This window comes from Pinus tabuliformis, chromosome 3_1 (assembly GCF_031772625.1).
Source record: "Pinus tabuliformis cultivar Carrire ecotype Pingquan chromosome 3_1, CPIR1, whole genome shotgun sequence".
NCBI lineage: Eukaryota > Viridiplantae > Streptophyta > Pinopsida > Pinales > Pinaceae > Pinus > Pinus tabuliformis.
In genome coordinates, this window is record NC_142301.1 from 299560680 (window position 1) to 299579344 (window position 18665).

Sequence of the window (18665 nt, forward strand, 5' to 3'; positions counted from 1 at the left end):
ACATCTCAAGTTAAATCGAATGTGTTTACTTGTTGATTTCTATTTCAATTTTAATTTTATCTTTTACTAAATTTATAATGAATTGATTTTGATATGCATTCATCAATAAACAATCAAAATTATACACTAAAATGAATTTATGTTAATTGGAATGAATGATTGTGATCTCTTCACCAAAGTTCTATTTTAGCAAAAATCATGATGGGTTTTTAGTTAATGGCTTCGAGTCTTATTGTTGAAAATGAATAGTTTCTTCAAAACTAAGACATGTATATTTCTCATATAGAATATAAAAAAATTCAACATAGAAAATTAACAAAAAATTAATAAAGTTTCTAATATACTTTCTTTATATATATATATATATGTATATTGCAATTAGATAGGTATATTGATTATATTTAAATATAAGTTTCTTATCTATAAAATAATAAATATTATTATATATATAATTTTCATTTTAAAAATCTCTGAAGGTTAGTTCATTTGATCAAATTCCCATTGTTAAGTACTTCGCCAGTTGGAAGGTCACAGGGTCAAATCTCCTCGATATCCTTGGGGTAGGACCGTTGTTAAGTACCTCGCCAGTTGGAAGTTCACAGGGTCAAATCTCCTTGATACCCTTGGGGTAGGACTTGCTTGTTTGTTCGACTCGTGGATCTATTCAGGTTGATCTGCTTGGATTTTCCCATAGATTTAGTAGCTACCCAATATACCTTCGGGTTGATCTGCTTGGATTTTCCCGTAGATGTAGTAGCCACCCAATGTCCATAAACCACCCATTCAAAAAATTACATTTTAAATATAAATTATTTACCCTCTTTCCACTCATCTTCAAGACCATAGATATTTATAGAAATAAACAAAATTTGCATTTGAAGATGCAAAGTAAACCACCTATATACAAAAATTACATTGTAAGTACCCATGCTGAATTACTCTTTCCACCCATCTTCAAGACCATGGATATTTAGAGAAATAAAAAACTTTGCATTTGAAGGTGCAAAATAACATTGACGATAAAAACATGTAATGTTGTAAGAAATTTACTCTACAACTCATCTAAATGGAGTATACAAACACTCACTCGTAAAGGTGTGTGTAATTAATTTGGTAAAGGTGTCTAATTAAATTAATTAGAGATGGTTAACAATGTAGATGACGATCAGAATCAGAGGTAACTTTTGATAAGCCAAAGTCATTGCATTACTTCTTCTTCATAGCCCATTGTAGAAACACAAAAGGCAATGAAACCAACAATATTATAGGATGACCAAAAATATATAAATCGATTTCTGTTTAGCTTCCAAAGATCTACCAAGTGTCGATATACATGCATGTACATAGAGAAACATAAATTCTATCTCGATAAATGATGTAACGACATGGACACTTATTATCCCTGCTCAATATTTTATTGACTTGAGATGAGTCTAAGTTTGACTAAAAAAATTAAGTGATATCCCCAAAGTTAATATTAGTGAAACAATTTAGTTTATTTTGTAAAAATATTATATCTTATTAGTCTCTTCCCTCCAGGAATGGACTATAGTAATCGTTCTCGACGGATATAGTATTAGTTGACCTGCTCTTAGTCCCCGGTCATCAGCAATTAACCAAAGTTTTATTCCCAATCCTGATTTTACATCTTATTTGGCCTCTTTCCAAAAAACCCAAGCTAGACGTCAAAAACCAAAGCTAATAACTATATATTATCTTGCATTTTCACCGGTCTTTCTCATTCATCCTTCACAGCTGCATGAAGTAATGCTATCTTTGCGTTAGCATTAATTTGCAACATTTAATGTTAAGAAAACTTATGATGCGGATTACACTAATTTATAAGTAGCTGAAGTTGCCACTTGTTGCGATCGGTTACTGCATGTTGCATGCTTCGGTGTCTGCATGTTGATTCGGTGTCTGCATGTTCTGTTCATGTGTTGCTCGTAGTATTTACGCTAGCTTCTCTGGCTTCTTTATGCAAGTAGGTCTGGATTCTTTCTGCAACTCGCATCATCAATGAGTGAGGAACTAAGAGCAGCGTGCAATGAAGCGCTGCAAATTCTCAATACTATTGACCAGTGTGACTCCTCTGTTTATACTTCTTTGCTGTACGGATGTGTCAAGGAGAAAGCCCTTGCAGATGGTAAACGCGTCCATGCCCACATGGCTCAGACGGGATTTCAGGCAGACTTCTTTATAGAAAACACGCTGCTCAATTACAAACACAGAACAGTGGTCAGAGAAACCAACAAATATCAGTCAGGTGAATTTTTTTGTTCATCTCCCTGTTCTTCTGATTTTGTTAAATTTTTGATATAAGATGAATTCCATAGTGGTAACGAAATATAACTCACCTCGGCGAGTGTTAGCTGCTTGCTTTCCACCTTCTTGCTGTGCAAACAGCTGCTCAGCAGCTCCCCGAGCCTTATCTTGAGCTTCTAATTGCTTCGCTGGGCTACAAATGCCTCTTTTGTTGCCTCTTTTGCCTACAAGTGTCTCAAAAGAGAGAATGGTACCTATAAGGGACTAGAAAATCTGTTAATTTCCAGCTTTATAATCTTGCAAATACCTGAGACAGCATAAACAGGAACGAAATTTCAATGTATGAATGGGATATGTAAGTCTGTTTTCATTGCATTAACAGAATTTTGGACAGATCATTAATCTTATTTAGGAGCAGATTTAATGTTCTGCAATAGGAACTTCATATTAGTGGAAAGACTGCAATTATGTATTTTAGCTTGAAATTAAATCTCTACTTGTTTTATGCATTGCATGTTTATAAGTAGAGCACCTAATAAGGGACTAGAAAATCTGTTAATTTCCAGCTTTATAATCTTGCAAATACCTGAGACAGCAAACAAAAAATTACAAACCAATTTTCCTATTTGTTTGCTCTCGCCGTATGTACAGCGTAGTATATTTATCCCTGCAATTTGTTTACAGTGATTGGAGAACATATATTTTTCTCGTCTTGCTCCTCATGCCCTCTGTATTTTATATCTATCTTTATTCGATAAACAAGTATAAAATTCGATAGGGAAGCATTAAACAATTTCTTCCGAAACACTGCACTGCTCAACTCTTAATTAGAATTTAAAATATCAAATCCATACAGTTCTCTCAGACCTGAAGAATTCAAAGATATGAAATAACAGTAAAATCATGATAACCTAGGGGTGATTTAACAGAGAAAAATAAAGAAAGGAGAACTTTTAACGAATCAAGCCAGGAATAATTGCTTACAGAGCGCCGGAAAACAGAAAATTATGCAAGCCGAGGTTATTTGGTGTTTTCTGTTTTTCGGACAGTGAATCTTATAAATAAGGAAATATAATCTTTATCTTATCCGCTGAGAAAAAATAAAAAATAGAAAACTAGGAAAGAAACCTACATGCAGTTGGGTTTCTTGATCTCTACCTGCAGTTGGGCTGAACCAGGTTTCCTGGGCCGTCGTGGTATAGCTATAATCACTGATGTCAAGGGAGCAGCAGCAGAAATCCAGAATAGCTTGGGATTCCTCTTGCTCTGCCATACAACAAAAAATAATGAGAAACTGGATCATTTCAGCACTTGCATGTTGCCTGATTCAAATTCAAAGTTTAACAATGTTATTAACAAACGTTAGAAGACAACGGCATTCTTGATTTGCTTAGGGGAATGAGAAGACACAGGCAGAATAAGGGGCACAAAATCTGGGAAATTGAAATGGGCGACAGGACCTTTCAGGTAATACACTGCGGCGTCATAAGCACGGGTTGCCTGTTCAGCGGTTTTGTATGATCCCAACCATAACTTCGCTCAACATTTGCGCATCCAAATTTCAAAGAAAGTTGCAGTGATCTGAGCATGGTTCCGAGAAGCAGAGAGCTTCTAAGTTTTTTCGCTCAGCTATCCAACATGCACTTGTCACGGTTGTCCTGCGGTTCAGCCACGTTTCTATCATGCATTATGCGTTATGTTCAAACAGGGGATGACATGTTTATGCCACATAGCTTTCTCATGTCATCCAGGTCAGGTAGCTTTCTCCGCGTGTCGGCCTATGCATCATAGATAAGCGTCCACGTCATCCTGTTAGAACAAGGTCCACTAAGCACGATCTTGCATGCGCCCAGACTTCTGACAAAGGCGATCCCGATCAAACAATTCTTTAGAACGATTGACGTTTCCTCCGGCACCGTCAAAACATTGCAGAGGTTGGGTGACGTGGGATTGTAAACAATTATTGTGCGGCCCGGGGGGGTGCGGGGGCGGAACGGGTTTCGGTTCCCTGTGATCCTCGAAGCACAAAGATCCATCACTGGAAGCCAGGTACAACAGCGCTGGGCTGTGGAAAGGAGGTATCCACCAGGACGTGCCACGTGTGTCATCGTGTAAGAAGAAAATGGAATTGCCGAGTGATCTGGCAGATGATTGACATGAGTCGCCAATCAGATGGGAATGAAGGAAGAACTTGGTTGCAAGGGGCTCATAAATTTTAAACAGGTTTCCGTGGCCGTAGGTTTGTCTCTGGTGGTGGGGCCGCCTTCTCTTAATAAAAAAATTATTATGAAACATGAATATTTAAACTATATCCCTGCTGGCGAGATATTGGTTATAGCGTATAAAATTGGAATATAATTTGTTGGTTATGGAGAAATTATTTAATATTCTGTTCATGCATCACATTCTCTTTCTCAGTGCACTCTTCCTTTACTATTTCGATTTAACTGAGATTTTGAGGCATATTAATACAACGTTATTCCAGTCAAAGCAGCGCATATGGTATGGTATGCACCATTGCCAAAGTTTTGATAGACCCTGCCTCTTTTATATACTGTGCACGTTATACACCCAGGTCACTCGAATGCCAAGGTATTTTCGATGCTTCGTTGACTTCGTTTCGATCCCTACGTGGATTCTCATTGACTTACACGACCTAGTAGCAATCCTCCATGTCATACCTCTCAATTTAACATGTTCTAATTTTTATCAACATAAAGTTGTGTGTTAGGATTTCGTTCATAAATTACTATAATTAACCCCAACTTTATATTTTGTCTTTTTTACAGATAACATTGCTCCAACCATTGGAAGATATCATGATCACTCAGGCTCGGTGCTTCCATATTCGAATTGGTTGTTGGAGCCTGCCCTTAAAAAAGGACCCTGTTTCACTAGCAAATCTAGTTGGAGCCTGGATCCCATTGAGGAACCGCCTTATCACCGAGGAGACACGTATTAAGATCAACTGCTGCTCGTTCTAGCTACCTTTGCATCTACTGCCTGTGATTCTGCCTAAGCTGCTTTCTCTGCTGCCTATGCTGGTTATGAAGAATCTAAACCGACTGCTGTAACCGGGTAAACCGCCTTTTTTTCCTATGTCCTAGTGGGCTGTAGTTCCAATAGTCATTGTCCGAGCATCCAATGTGTTTCCCTTTGCTTAAGAGCTATATATTATGGCCTTTCGTTCTCCTTTAACTAAGTAGCACACGGTATCTATAAGCTTGTGTCAGGAGATAGTTTGGAATAAGCGGAACGGAACCAAGAGCGAATGATCCAGCAGTGAGATGAGCCGAAAGTAATCAGAGACAGCGACATTTATGCATGCAGGCCAATCAATTTCCACCAATAATTATGAATGTACTCGGGCGATAAGTCATTAGCTTACGAATCAAACGTAACCGGATCTGTCGTTGGGTCTCAATGTTGATATCAAAATGGATCTTAAATGGGCTATGGATATAAAGCTAAATCTATCACTGGTTTTGGAATGGATCTAACCCTTGCCTTGCTTCTGCTAGCTCTTGAACGGGCTATGCTTTGCCCTTAATGGATTAATTGCCCAAACTGGTGCTTTTGCTTGGGCAACCACATATGCATCTGGGACAGAAAGAACTGTAGATGGTACTGGAGAAATAGCAACTGAGTCAGTCCACAGGATGTATAAAAGGGCTTTACTACTTCATTTGGAACGAATGCATTTTGCTCTGCCCCTAATACAATTCTCTGTACCTTGTTAGATCTGGGACCTTCTTGCGCTGCGCCAAACGAACGGCCCGAAGCAAAGAATATTCAAGGGTATCTTGAACTACCTTGCTCAGGTTTATGCTAAATCAACAAAGGATGGTCGTTCATGGCTATGGCAGGGACTAGCTGCCTCGCAGCCATTCTTGTTTATCATAAATTTCATTCGCCATGTCCTCATTATTCTTATTGTGTAACGATGGTTCATTTGCACTATAATTCTTTGGGCGCGATGAACTGGTGTGCAATCCAGTTGGTCAACATTGCAACGCACGTGTCGAACCCTCTAGGGCTGGACATAAGATCTCCTCCCTGGCGACTTGGATAAACGTGTAGGCATCATTGAACTTGGCCACCTGAATGACTCATTTAAATATATGATTCCCCTGTCACATTGTGGATGATGTGTAGCCTTGTCAACGGTCGAAATGGCATGGGTTTCAATCAATGGTGGATGTGTTTTTAGGGTGAGTTTTCATTACATTCTTGGTGGCCTCTCTGTCCTAGTTCATTTGGCCTTGTGCCAATGAGTGTTTCGATTTGTGCAATTCTTGTCATTTGTAATGGGTTTTGCAGGTGGAAACCCTAAGCTAGACGACTTTTGGTAATAGGACGTTTCAAATTTAAGCTTCGAAGGCAAGATTTGCCTCTCCAATTTCCGCCAAATTAAATTTTATTATACATTTTTTTTAACTACTCCAATGTTATGCCTTGAATGGTATTTCATGCATTGGGGGACTATCTTTTGGTGTCATTCTCATAGTTTATTTTATTTATCGCAAGAAAAATTCCCAAAGCAATATAAGCCAGGGTAGAATGGAGGGGATGATCCCATACATCTATAACGCCATTCGGCGGTAGGCGAAGCAACGGTGTTATAATTCTTAGAACCACTTGGAGAATTCCTCTTGGCTCTCAGTTGAATTTCTTTCTCAAGTTGTTCAGTAGGCCGGAACTTACTTTCTTTTGGATTTTCATTTCTAGGTGTTGACAAATTCGTACCCTACTTGGTTTCTTCTAAATGCATAAATGATTTTCCCCGACAAACATTATTTTTCTCTTACGAGGTCTTTTAGAAAGAAAATGTTTTCATGGTTTTAACTTTCTTTCCTTTGGTTGTGTGTTAATTCTATGGTAGGTTTAGATTTATTTAAGCGCTCTCTCGATGGTGGTGAGGGTTACCCACTACTTCTCAACAAAGCAGGTTCTTTATATGTTTGATTTCTTTTAAAGGTTCATGTTTGGTTAATAGCCCAAGTTGTATAAGTTGTTTTCTTGAAGTTAAGGAAATGAAACCCTAGGTTCATCCACAAATGGGTTATCTAGCATGGAATTTCTACATAATGTTACTGTTATGTATATAGATATTTTATTTCATAAGAAATTGTTTAAACAAACTAGGTCATAATTGTATTTTTTGGTAATCTGACGCAAATTGTTCTTAATAAAAAACCTCGACATGGAATAGTTTTCTAGTTGCTTTTTCTTATTGCTGGAAATTGTTATTCCCTGGAAAATCTTTTCATTAGTACTGTGTTGTGATGATGGTGCTAGACCCGCCAACATGTAAGAGGATCTCCTTGGTAAGAAGTCCCAATTAGACCTCAGACCATTTAGTGTAGGAGTCCCAACAGTGGATCGTAAAGCAATGCCTTGACCGCGATGTCGCACAGAGGCAAGTAAGATAACTATGTCAATAGCAAGGGTGTGACTGTTGCAGTGAGCCAAGGAAGGTGTATGAAAGGTTCTAACACAGGTGGGTTGAGATGAGGGTGAAGGTGAGTTCCAAGTTGAAAGGGATTAGTCCCAACTCAGCTAGGAACACACAATACACAAGATATACACAGCTTCCGGTGGAGGAATCCACTCATATGTGGTAGTCACAACATACAAGGTAAGATAACACATATAGAACTCACAGATCAGTCCGAACGAGTGTAATGGTTGTTACAACAAGGTTCGTGTGAAAGGTTTGTTTGTTGTCCAGTAGAGTAGTCGACATAGGCAGGATAGCATTAACAACATATACAACACATTTCCATTAATAGATTATGCATTACAACAAATGAATCAGTCCAGATGTAGAACACGGATTAAAGAAACATGCATTACAGATGTTAAAGATCAATCATAGAACAGATAAAATACATGTGTGAAAATGTGTTGGCTCTTATTATATAAAGAAGTGTAGGTGCCCATCATACAATACATCCATGTAAGCCCGCTATCCCCAATAGTGCAATGTTACAGCCACATCCTCCTGCTCCTCCAAAGAGATGAACTAGCTCCATGCAATGGAGAAGCCAAGGCACGTTACAATACTATCCAAGCTCTTTCCAAGATAGTCTTATCAGAAGCTTAGCTGACCAAAAGCATATACAATGAGTTATGAGGGACTATTTATAGCAAGGGTGGGGTGACCCTTGACATTTCCCTCTGTGACAATTCAACTACCCTCATGACTCTTCACCTACTCTATGACTGCTACGTCCAACTATTGACACATGAATTACACTTGACATGACTCAACATTACAATGCACATGTACTCATGCGAGACAACATGGCTAGAGCAAGCCATGCAAGAAATCATTGACACTCGGTCCGCTATGATGAGACCAAATCTTTGACATGTTTATGATGGTGAAAGTGGTGAGTTCATGCCAAGCTTGGTCATCTGTGATGGTATACATGCATCTCATGGTGACATCCTGCTGAAGCGAACTCTTGCCTCCGTTCCAACTGGTGGATTGGTTCATCCCCTTCATCCAACTTGTCTGCTAACATGCACATGCATAGATTTTGTGAAGATCTTCAAGTGTGTGTTGGTGGTCATGCACATTAACTTGCCGAAGTACATGTTCAACTCCAGTTGGACTTGATTCTTGTCTTCACCTTGGTGAGTGTCTTGAATGGTTTGGATTGCATGAGTGCACGCAATGACATGCATGCTATTGAATCCCTTGCATGCGATCAACAACACCACTCACCATTCCTGCTCCATGTTAGCTGCTGGGATGGATCTTTAACATGTACAGGCGTAGTTTCATTCGAGAGTGCATGTTGCACCCACTGTTGTTCCTGATCTTGCTACAACTCATTTGCCTATCTGTGCAGCTTCATGTCTTTTCTTGAGTTGTTTCTTGAGTACATGCAACTCCTTATTTTTTCCATCCTCTATCTTCGTGCAACCTTCATGTCGTGTCGTCACCTCATAGCCTAAGTCTCCAAAGTTTCTTTCATTATCAGTGGATCTTCTTGATCTTGCAACTTTGTGCCGCCTTTGTGTTTTCAACAACCTTCCTCTTGCATTCGATGCATTTGCTGCGTTCATTGCATTCGCTGCATTCAATATGTTGCCTTTAGTTGTTGTTCATGATGTTTCTCATTGTGATGTTGCTGCATTCATATCTCGATTTCCTTGTCTATGAACAACTTGATGTCTTCGTGAGTAGGCAAGCTCATAAACACTTAATCGACTGCATCTTCAAGTGTGCTCTGAATAGTGTCTTCAACTTTGCCCTCTTGGAAACCATTATACCTACAATATTGAGAGACAGATGAACACCTACAATACCTGGAGACATGGCAACAGTCATGGGAAGCAATATGTCAGTCAAAAACTGAAATGAACTTGAGAACTGACTTGCAACATACCTGTGTGACTAATCATGAAGGTTGTGCAACTTTAGCCAAGAGGTCAGGAGACTGACTGCCAAGACTACGCAAGGCACAGTCTGGGCTGCTTAGAGACCGACCGAATGCTGGAACTATGCAATGCACTGTCTAGTTTGGTTGTTGACTACTAGAATTGCGCAATGCACAATCTCAGCTGGCAATGGCTGCAGGCTCAGTGACTGCATTGCACAATTTTCTAGGCCAACAGTCACTGTCCCTAATAATTGTGAAAAAAAGTCTTAGGGAACAGCTGCTAGGTAGAAATGCGCATTTTTGAAGAATAAGGGAGGGCCTTCCCTCTTAAGATTGCACAATGTTGTCTTAGTGAGGATCTTGGTGAAGCAATGTCCAAACCGAGGTTGGCTAGACTCACCGACGGGCAACTGAAAGTGAATGTGAGTGTGAATGCATGCTGATATTAAGTGTAAGCATAAGTGAATGATCATGCATGCAAATGCTGAATGAAAAATTCAGAAAATGGAACAACATGCGTGCGGGTGAGGTGAGTCCCCAAATCAGCGACCATTTGCGAAAAACAGTTTCATGTATGTGACAACAGTGAGATGTTGACGAAAACTAAAATGGTGCTAGGAAAAGCTAATAAACCTAAAAGAAAGAACAAGTGTTCAAAGAAATCAAGCAAACAATACTCATACAAGAGAAAACACAAAAAGTGATAGAAATGCAACACAAGGCATGGGAAGCGGGCTTATCCGAAAACAACTGAGCTGAATGTGCCGACAGCTCCTAGATGTGATGTGGGATACCAAAGATGCAAGGTTGATGCATCTGATTGATGATTTTTGATAACATCGAGGTTGTGACATGCATGCCACAAATCTAGGGAAAGCAACACTTGGTGGGAGGTTTCTGAAATGATCCTTGCATGTAACCTCTAACTACTAGAAAATGATCCCTGAAATAAGGGATGTCTTTGCATGCTGCCTTGGGAGAAGAAGCCCACGTTTACAAGCGAGGTTTTCTCAATCCCAAAGGGAACCGGTCAGCTCAGCTACACATGTAAGAGACTGCTTCACTGCTGGGAGAAAATGTGCATTTTTGGCTGGGAGCTGGGCTGGTTGCGCATGAGATTCATGCAATTTCTATGCAGAGCAACTGATTTCTACCTAGATTTGTGCAAATTCTCGGTTGAGCATCCCTGTTGGGGAAAATTGCGCAATTCCTACTGGCATTGTTGATTGGAAGAATTTTCCAATCTTGGATCCGAATAGGCTACCAGACAGGATTGCGCAATTTCTAGAGGGAAAGCTAGTTTCCCTCCAGAAATGCGCAATTTTCTTGGGGAAGTTGCTTAGCTTGCAGTTGTACCAAGTTCGAGTGAACAACATGTGAGGGGAATTCATCAAGCTGTGATTGACAAGCTTCCTTTGTGCAAGAAAAGCAATGAAGCTTGTGAACCTGATGAAGAAAGACAAGCTGCTGTGAAGGTTGGAAGGGAGGCTCCAAAACGAAGATAAGGCAAAATTTTGGAGGGTGGTTCTAGCCACTGCAACACTTGGTGACACACTGGTAAAACTCCAGCTCTCCGAATGGACCTTGTTCGTGAAAAGTAAGTCTAACACCTTCAGAAGTATTGCTCAGTTCTCAGCTCCTCTTGGTTTCACACTAGCTTGATTGTAAGATGTAGCATCTGCCAAACTCTTGGTTGATTGACACACATTCCAAGCCAAGTCAACAGAATTGTTTCGATTGGGGCTGAGGGGTATATTGATGCACAATCATTATAGTTGTAAGAGTCTTGGTTTCATCTTTGGTGTTGCTCCGCTGCCAGTAGGCCTGGACAGTACCCCAGCAGAGTCACATAGGAACACAAGCATGGCTCTGTTGCCAGTGAGCCTGGTCAGTACCTCGACAGAGTTACTTGCATTACCTCCCTGTGGAGGAAGCCATTATCTTCTTTCGCCTTATTCATTTTTCATTTTCTTCAAAAAAAATTCACTTTTTTCATTTTTTTCAACTGTGCATAGCACTTATTCATTTCAGAGGCGGAAGGGGGATCCTGACTTACTGAGAGCAGAAGAGGTTATTCAGGCAGAGAAGTAGTTTATGTATCTTTGACTTGCTTGTTTAGGTTTTTCCCCTCACCTTATTCTACTTGACTGAGCTAACAAGGCTTAACCCAAAAACAATCGACTAGAGCAGGTGACACTAGTTAGCACGCAAGAATTGTGTTTTCACCAAGGTTCACTTCCAACAGTACATATTTTACATAGACATATCATGGACTGGATGTAACAAGTTCTTCATATAGAGGTAGCATGACATATAACCAAGTAGTGATAGCAACACAAGGCCTCTTGTACATTACCTCGGTCATTTCAAGAGTCATACATGGTTTCACGTGAAACTATCCTATGAAACAAAACAAACGAACTAATAAACAATAAATAAAAGCAAGAGCAGAAGCAAAAGAGAAAGCAAAGCAAGTAAGTAAACAAGCATCCAAACAAACAAACAAACAAAATCAAGTGAGAAAACAAGCATGTAAGCAAAAAACTCAAAAGCAAACACTACTCCTACTCCTAAGCTAACAGTGCATGGTTCATCTCACGTGAAGTGATACTTCCAATGCAGCCACTGGCACATTAGTTGACCCATGTTAGTGAAGGCAAGGTTCGTGAACAAGACAGCTATGCGAACCAACAAACAAGAAATGTGTAACAGTGAAGAGAAACACACTCTGAGATTACAGGTGACCACAGAACAAAGATAAGTGATAATGCATGACATGCATTCTATGGTGTTGCAATGATGTTGTGCTACACTGCATGCAGATGTTGAGTGCATTCTCTTGACTGTGACATGCAAGCAAACATGAGAAAGGTAGACCACTTGTGTTGTGCATGTGTGCTTGTTGTGTAAGATTCCTCCAATGCATGAGCGATGGGATCATGTAGTTCAAGTAGAGGAAGCAAAATCAGGGTTTTTGGTTGATCTTTAGTGCAAAGAAAAGAGTGATGAGGAGCCTTGAGTGTTTCAACAATTTCCTAACTGGAAGTGAGACCAACGTTTGGACAGCAAGGGCCTGACATAACCATCAGCTTGGGCTGAAGTGCCTTGACATTTTGGGGGGTCCCGACCACATGGGTAGATAGATCATCGTAGATGAGTGCCTCGGGTAGATTAACAATGGTTGAATCAACATCGTCATCGGATGAGGAAGTGAATAGATCACGACAACCAAGATCAGAAAATTCAGGATGTTTGTTGGCATCCTCATGATTTGATGAATTGGGCAGAGGGGTAGATGAGAAGCAAATATGTTCACCCTTTGTGTTTTCAAGAAAGATAAATGAAAGATTGAATGGATTTTTCAAGGAAGATGTGTCATCTCCGCATTGTAATGATAGGTTGACATCTGAGGTGTCTTGTGAATGATCGAAAGTAGAAGCATCTGGAAATGAGTTTTCACAGGAGAAATCAGCAGTGGCAGAATCACAAGGGATGTCAGGATGAAGCAAATGAGGCACGGATGGAAGGGAGTCATCCTTCACCACGGGCTCTTATTTAGATTCCCGCACACACTCATCATAAATGATGGCATAAGTTGGTTGCATAACAACAACTCCATCAGCAGCTTGATCCTCATACACAATAGGTGAGGAGTTCGGATTAGGAGAACACAAGACAATACAATCTGGAGGATCAACAGAATGATAGGACGAAGGTCGAGGGAAAGAGTCCACTTGACAACCAACAAGCCTGCAAGCCAAATCTGCGCAAGTATCAGGAGCAGCTGGGGTGGAAGAGTGTGACAATTCAACATAAGCATGTGCATGATCTCCCACATCACTCAGTGATGATCGAGCTATTTGATGAGGTGAAGGCAGATAGTCACTTTTGACAGTGACTATGCTTGCCTATGATTGCGCAACTCCATCAGTGAAGTGTGCTGAGTGGGGTTCAGATATGTGAAGAAGATACTCAAATATTCCATAAAGAAATTCCCAATCAATTTCATCTTTTGGAAATTGGTATGAAAGATTATAAAAGCATGTGTAAAACTTATCAACGGATTCACCGAGTGCTTTTTGTAATTTCAGAATTTCTTGATCAAGTGTTTCATGGTCAACTTTATTGAAAGCACGGTCTATCTCTCTGACCAGATGAACAAGAGAATGAATAGACTTTTCGGGTACTGTGGCACACCAGTGCATTAGGTGCCCTTGAAGTGTGTATATGAACAAAGTGCATCTCATGTATTCCTCAAAGAGTCCATGTCTTTCACATGAGCCTATAACACCAACTGCGAGCCTAACCAAGGCTACGTAGCCTTCACCATCATATGTTTTATGACATAAGTTATTCGAGAGATTTTCCAAGATAATGAAGTCATTTCCATAGGACGTGCACTCCAGAAGAGCAACTCGGTAGGTAGTCATGATAGATGTGTAGAGATTCAAAACAGATGTGAGGATTCAACTTATCATCTATCCCTCCTTCTAGCGCCAGAATGTTGACGGTGTTGGACCCGCCAACACGTAAGGGTATCTCCCTAGTAAAAAGCCCCTATTAGACCTCAGACCGTTTGGTGTAGGAGTCCTAGTAGTGGGTCGTAAAGAAATTCCTTGACCGCGATGTCGCACAGAGGCAAGTAAGATAACTTTGTCAATAGCAAGGGTGTGACTGTTGTAGTGAGTCAAGGAAGGTGTATGAGACATTCTGACACAGGTGGTTTGAGATGAGGGTGAAGGTGAGTTCCAGCTTGAAAGGGATTAGTCCCAACTTGGCTAGGGACACAACGCACAGGACATACATGGCTTCCGGTGGAGCAGTCCACTCGGATGTGGTAGACACAACATACAAGGTAAGATAACACGTACATCACTCACGGATCAGTCCAAATGAGTGAAATGGATGTTACATCAAGGTTCATGTGAAAGGTATATTTGTTGTTTGGTAGAGTAGTTGACATGGACAAGACAACATATACAATACATTTCCATTAATAGATTATCCATTACAACAAATGAATCTGTTTAGATGTAGAACACAGGTTAAAGCAACATGCATTACAAGTGTTAAGGATCAGTATTACAACAGATACAATACATGTGTGAAAACGTGTTGGCTCTTATTATATAAAGAAGTGTAAGTTCCCATCATACAATACATCCATGTAAACTCGCTAGCCCCAACAGTGGAACGCTATAGCCACATCTTCCTGCTCCTACAAAGGGATGAACCAGCTCTATGCAGTGGAGAAGCCAAGGCGCGTTACAATACTGCCCAAGCTCTTTCAAAGATAGTTTTATCAGAAACTTGGCTGACCAAAAGCCTATACAATGAGTTATAAGGGACTATTTATAGAAAAGCGTGGGGTGACCATTGACATTCCCCTTTGTGATAGTTCAACTAGCCTCATGACTCTTTACCTACTCTATGATTGTTACGTCCAACTATTGACACTTGACTCACACTTCACATGACTCAACATTACAATGCACATGTACTCATTCAAGACAAAATGGCTTAATCAAGCCATGCAAGACATCACTGGCAATCGGTCCACTATGATGAAACCAACTCTTTGACATGCTTGTGATGGTGAAGGTGGTGAGTTGATGCCAAGCTTGGTCATCCGTGATGGTGTGCATGCACCTCATGGTGACATCTTATTGAAGCGAACTCTTGCCTCCATTTCTACCAATGAATTGGTTCAGCCCCTTCATCCAACTCATCTACTAACATTCGCACGCATAGAGTCTGTGCAGATATTCAAGTGTGTGTTGGTGGTCATGCACATTAACTTACTGAAGTACATGTTTAGCTCCAATTGGACTTGCTTTTTGTCTTCCCCTTGGTGAGTGTGTTGAATGGGTTGGATTGCATGCATCTGCGCAATGATATGCATGTTGTTGAATCCCTTGCATGTGATCAAAAATACTTCTCACCATATCTACTCCATGTTAGCTGTTGGGATGGATCTTTAACACGTATGGGTGCAGTTTCATCCGTGAGTGCACATTGCACCCACTCTTGTTCTTGATCCTGATGCAGCTCATTCGTCTATCTATGCAACTTCATGTTCTTTCTTGATTTGTTGCTTTAGCACATGCAACTCCTTCCTTGTTCCATCCTCTGTCTTCGCATGACCTTCATGTCACATCATCACTTCATAGTCTGAGTCTCCAAAGATTCTTTAGTTATCAGTGGATCTGCTTGATCTTGCAACTTTGTCCTGCCTGTGTTGTCAACAAGTTTCCTCTTGCATTCACTACATGCACTGCGTTCACTGCATTCGGTATGCTGCCTTCAACTATTGTTCATGATGCTGCTCATTGTGATGTTGTTGTTGTCATATCTTGATGTCCTTTTCTATGAACAACATGATGTCTTCATGAGTAGGCAAGCTCATAGACACTTAATCGACTGCATCTTCAGCTATGCCCTGAACGGTGTCCTGGACTCTTCCCTCTTGGAAACCATTGTACCTACACTGTTGAGAGGCAGATGAACACCTGCAATACCTAGAGACATGGAAACACTCATGGCAAGCAATCTGTGAGTTGAAAACCAAAATGAACTTGAGAACTGACTTGCAACATACCTGTGTGACTGATTATGAACATTTCACAATTTCAGCCGAGAGGTCGGGAGACTAACTACCAAGACTGCACAAGGTAGAGTTTGGGCTTTTGGGAGACTGACCAACTACTGGAACTATGCAATGCAAAGTCTAGTCTGGCTGCTGACTGTTGGAATTGTGCAACGCATAATATCAGTTGTCAATGGCTACAAGCTTAGTGACTGCATTGTGCAATTTTCTGGGCCAACAATTAGTATCCCTCAAAAATTTGGAAAACAATCCTAGGGAAGAGCTGCTGAGAAGAAATGCACATTTTTGGGGAGGAAGGCAGAGCCTTCCCTCTAAGGATTGCGCAATGTTGTCTTGGTGAGGCTCTTGGTGAGGCAGAGTCCGGACCGAGGTTGGTCAGATTCGCCCACGGACAACTGAAAGTGAATGTGAGTGTGAATGCATGCCGATACTGAGTGTAAGCATAATTGAATGATCATGCATGAAAATGGTGAATGAGAGATTTAGAAAATGGAACAACATGCATGTGGGTGAGACAAGTTGCTGAATCGGAAACCGTTCACAAAAAACAGTTTCATGCATGCGACAATAATGAGATGTTGACGAAAACTGAAATGGTGTTAGGACAAGCTAATATACATGTAAATGACAACAAGCATTCAAAGAATCAAGAAAACAATACTCATATAAGCGAAAACACGAAAAGAGATAGAAACGCAACACAAGGCATGGGAAGCGGGCTTATCCCAAAACAACTAAGTTGAATGTGCCAACAACTCCTAGATGTGATGTGTGATGTCAAAGCTGCAAGGTTGATGCGAGGAATGAGCTCTTCAACATCTGGTTGATGAGTTTTGATAACATCGAGGTTGTGATGTGCATGCTACAAATCTAGGGAAAGTGACACTTGGTGGGAGGTTTCTGAAATGATCCTTGCATGTAACCTCCAACTACTAGAAAATATCCCTAAAACAAAGGATGCCTTTGCATGTTGCCTTGGGAGAACCAACCCATGCATGAAAGCCAGTTTTGTTCAGTCTGGGAGGGAACAGGTCAACTCAGCTGCACATGCAAGAGACCGCTTGACTGCTGGGAGAAAATGCACGTTTTTGGCTAGGAGCTGGGCTAGCTGCCCAGGAGATTTGTGCAATTTCTGGTCAGAGAAGTTGATTGCTACCCAGATTTGCACAAATTCTGGGCTGAGCATCCCTAGTGAGGAAAATTGTGCAATTCCTGTTGGGAGTGTTCACTAGTAGAATTGCGCAATCTTGGATCCTAGTAGGTTGTTAGACATGATTACAATTTCTGGAGGGAAGGTTGGTTGCCCTTCATAAATGTGCAATTTTCTTGGGGAATCTTCTCAGCCTACAACTGGACCAAGTACGGGTGAACAATGTGCGAGGGGAATGCATCAAGCTCTGATCTATACGCTGCCTTTGTGCAAACAGAATACTGAAACTAGTGAATTTGATGAAGCAAGACAAGCTGTTGTGAAGGTTGGAAGGGAGGCTCCAAAACGAAGCTAAGGCAAAAGTTTGGAGGGTGGTTGTAGCCGCTACAACATACTGTAATGTGTTTTTTCCCCAATCTATATATATATATATATATGAAGTGACATTTTTTTTTATTTTTATTTTTAATGTTAAATGCCCACAATTATTACGGGGTCAGAATTTCATTAGTGATGTAATAGTAATGTAATTTAAATATTTCTCATCATCGTAGTGATTCCTCATACAACAACAATCACCTACATCATTTAGCTTCTAACATGTACATGAAAAAACAAGTGAAGTGACAAACAATTTTTTCGTTAGATACCCACAATTATTACCAGATTAAACTTTAGTTAGTGATATAATAGTAATGTAATTTAAATCTTTTTAATCATCATAGTTTTAGCTTGATTCCTCTTACAACAACAACCACCTACAAGATTTAGCTTCTAATCTATACATGACAAATTTATTTTTGAAATAAATTTAACATATTTCATTTTACCATGAAACTTATATTTTTATTATTTAATAATTAAATTTATGAAAACTTTATGCTAAAATAAATATACCTCTATTAATATTATTTAGGCATTTTAAATAAATATTAAAATATATTAATATGAATGTTATATATAAATGATATATAAAAATGGTTCTCAAAAATATATGTAACACAACCATTTATTTGTATTTCAATCTATGATTAACTACTTTTTCTAATTTTTATTTTTATTTTAAATTATCAAATATAAATGATAATTCCTATTTCTATTTTAATTATCAAATTTAAATGATAAATGAAATTGTTGAAATATATTATATATGTAAGAAAAATTAAGAGTACAGCGGCCGACTCATAAAATTTGAGAATTATGGAATGTATGTAACAAAAATTTATGATTTAGTGCCTATACTTATCTC

The 18665-nt window shown here is 39.7% G+C and overlaps 1 protein-coding gene and 1 long non-coding RNA gene across 3 annotated transcripts; one reads left to right on the forward strand and one right to left on the reverse strand.

The window, feature by feature from the left end:
• Positions 1–2019: 2019 nt before the first annotated feature.
• Positions 2020–5663, forward strand: LOC149186962 (uncharacterized). Its single transcript, XM_089412711.1, has 2 exons — positions 2020–2266; positions 5055–5663. Exons 1-2 carry the CDS (start codon positions 2020–2022, stop codon positions 5225–5227), a joined length of 420 nt encoding a protein of 139 aa, XP_089268837.1. The 3' UTR covers positions 5228–5663.
• LOC149186963 (uncharacterized) lies at positions 2088–4173 on the reverse strand. 2 transcript variants are annotated; one of them, XR_016256172.1, is made up of 4 exons: positions 3726–4171; positions 3424–3531; positions 2358–2519; positions 2088–2211 (listed from the first exon to the last, which is right to left on the reverse strand). It is a non-coding gene; the product is annotated as an uncharacterized LOC149186963 (long non-coding RNA). The 2 variants fall into 2 exon arrangements; XR_016256171.1 differs by having other exon boundaries at positions 2358–3531; positions 3726–4173.
• Positions 5664–18665: the final 13002 nt, after the last annotated feature.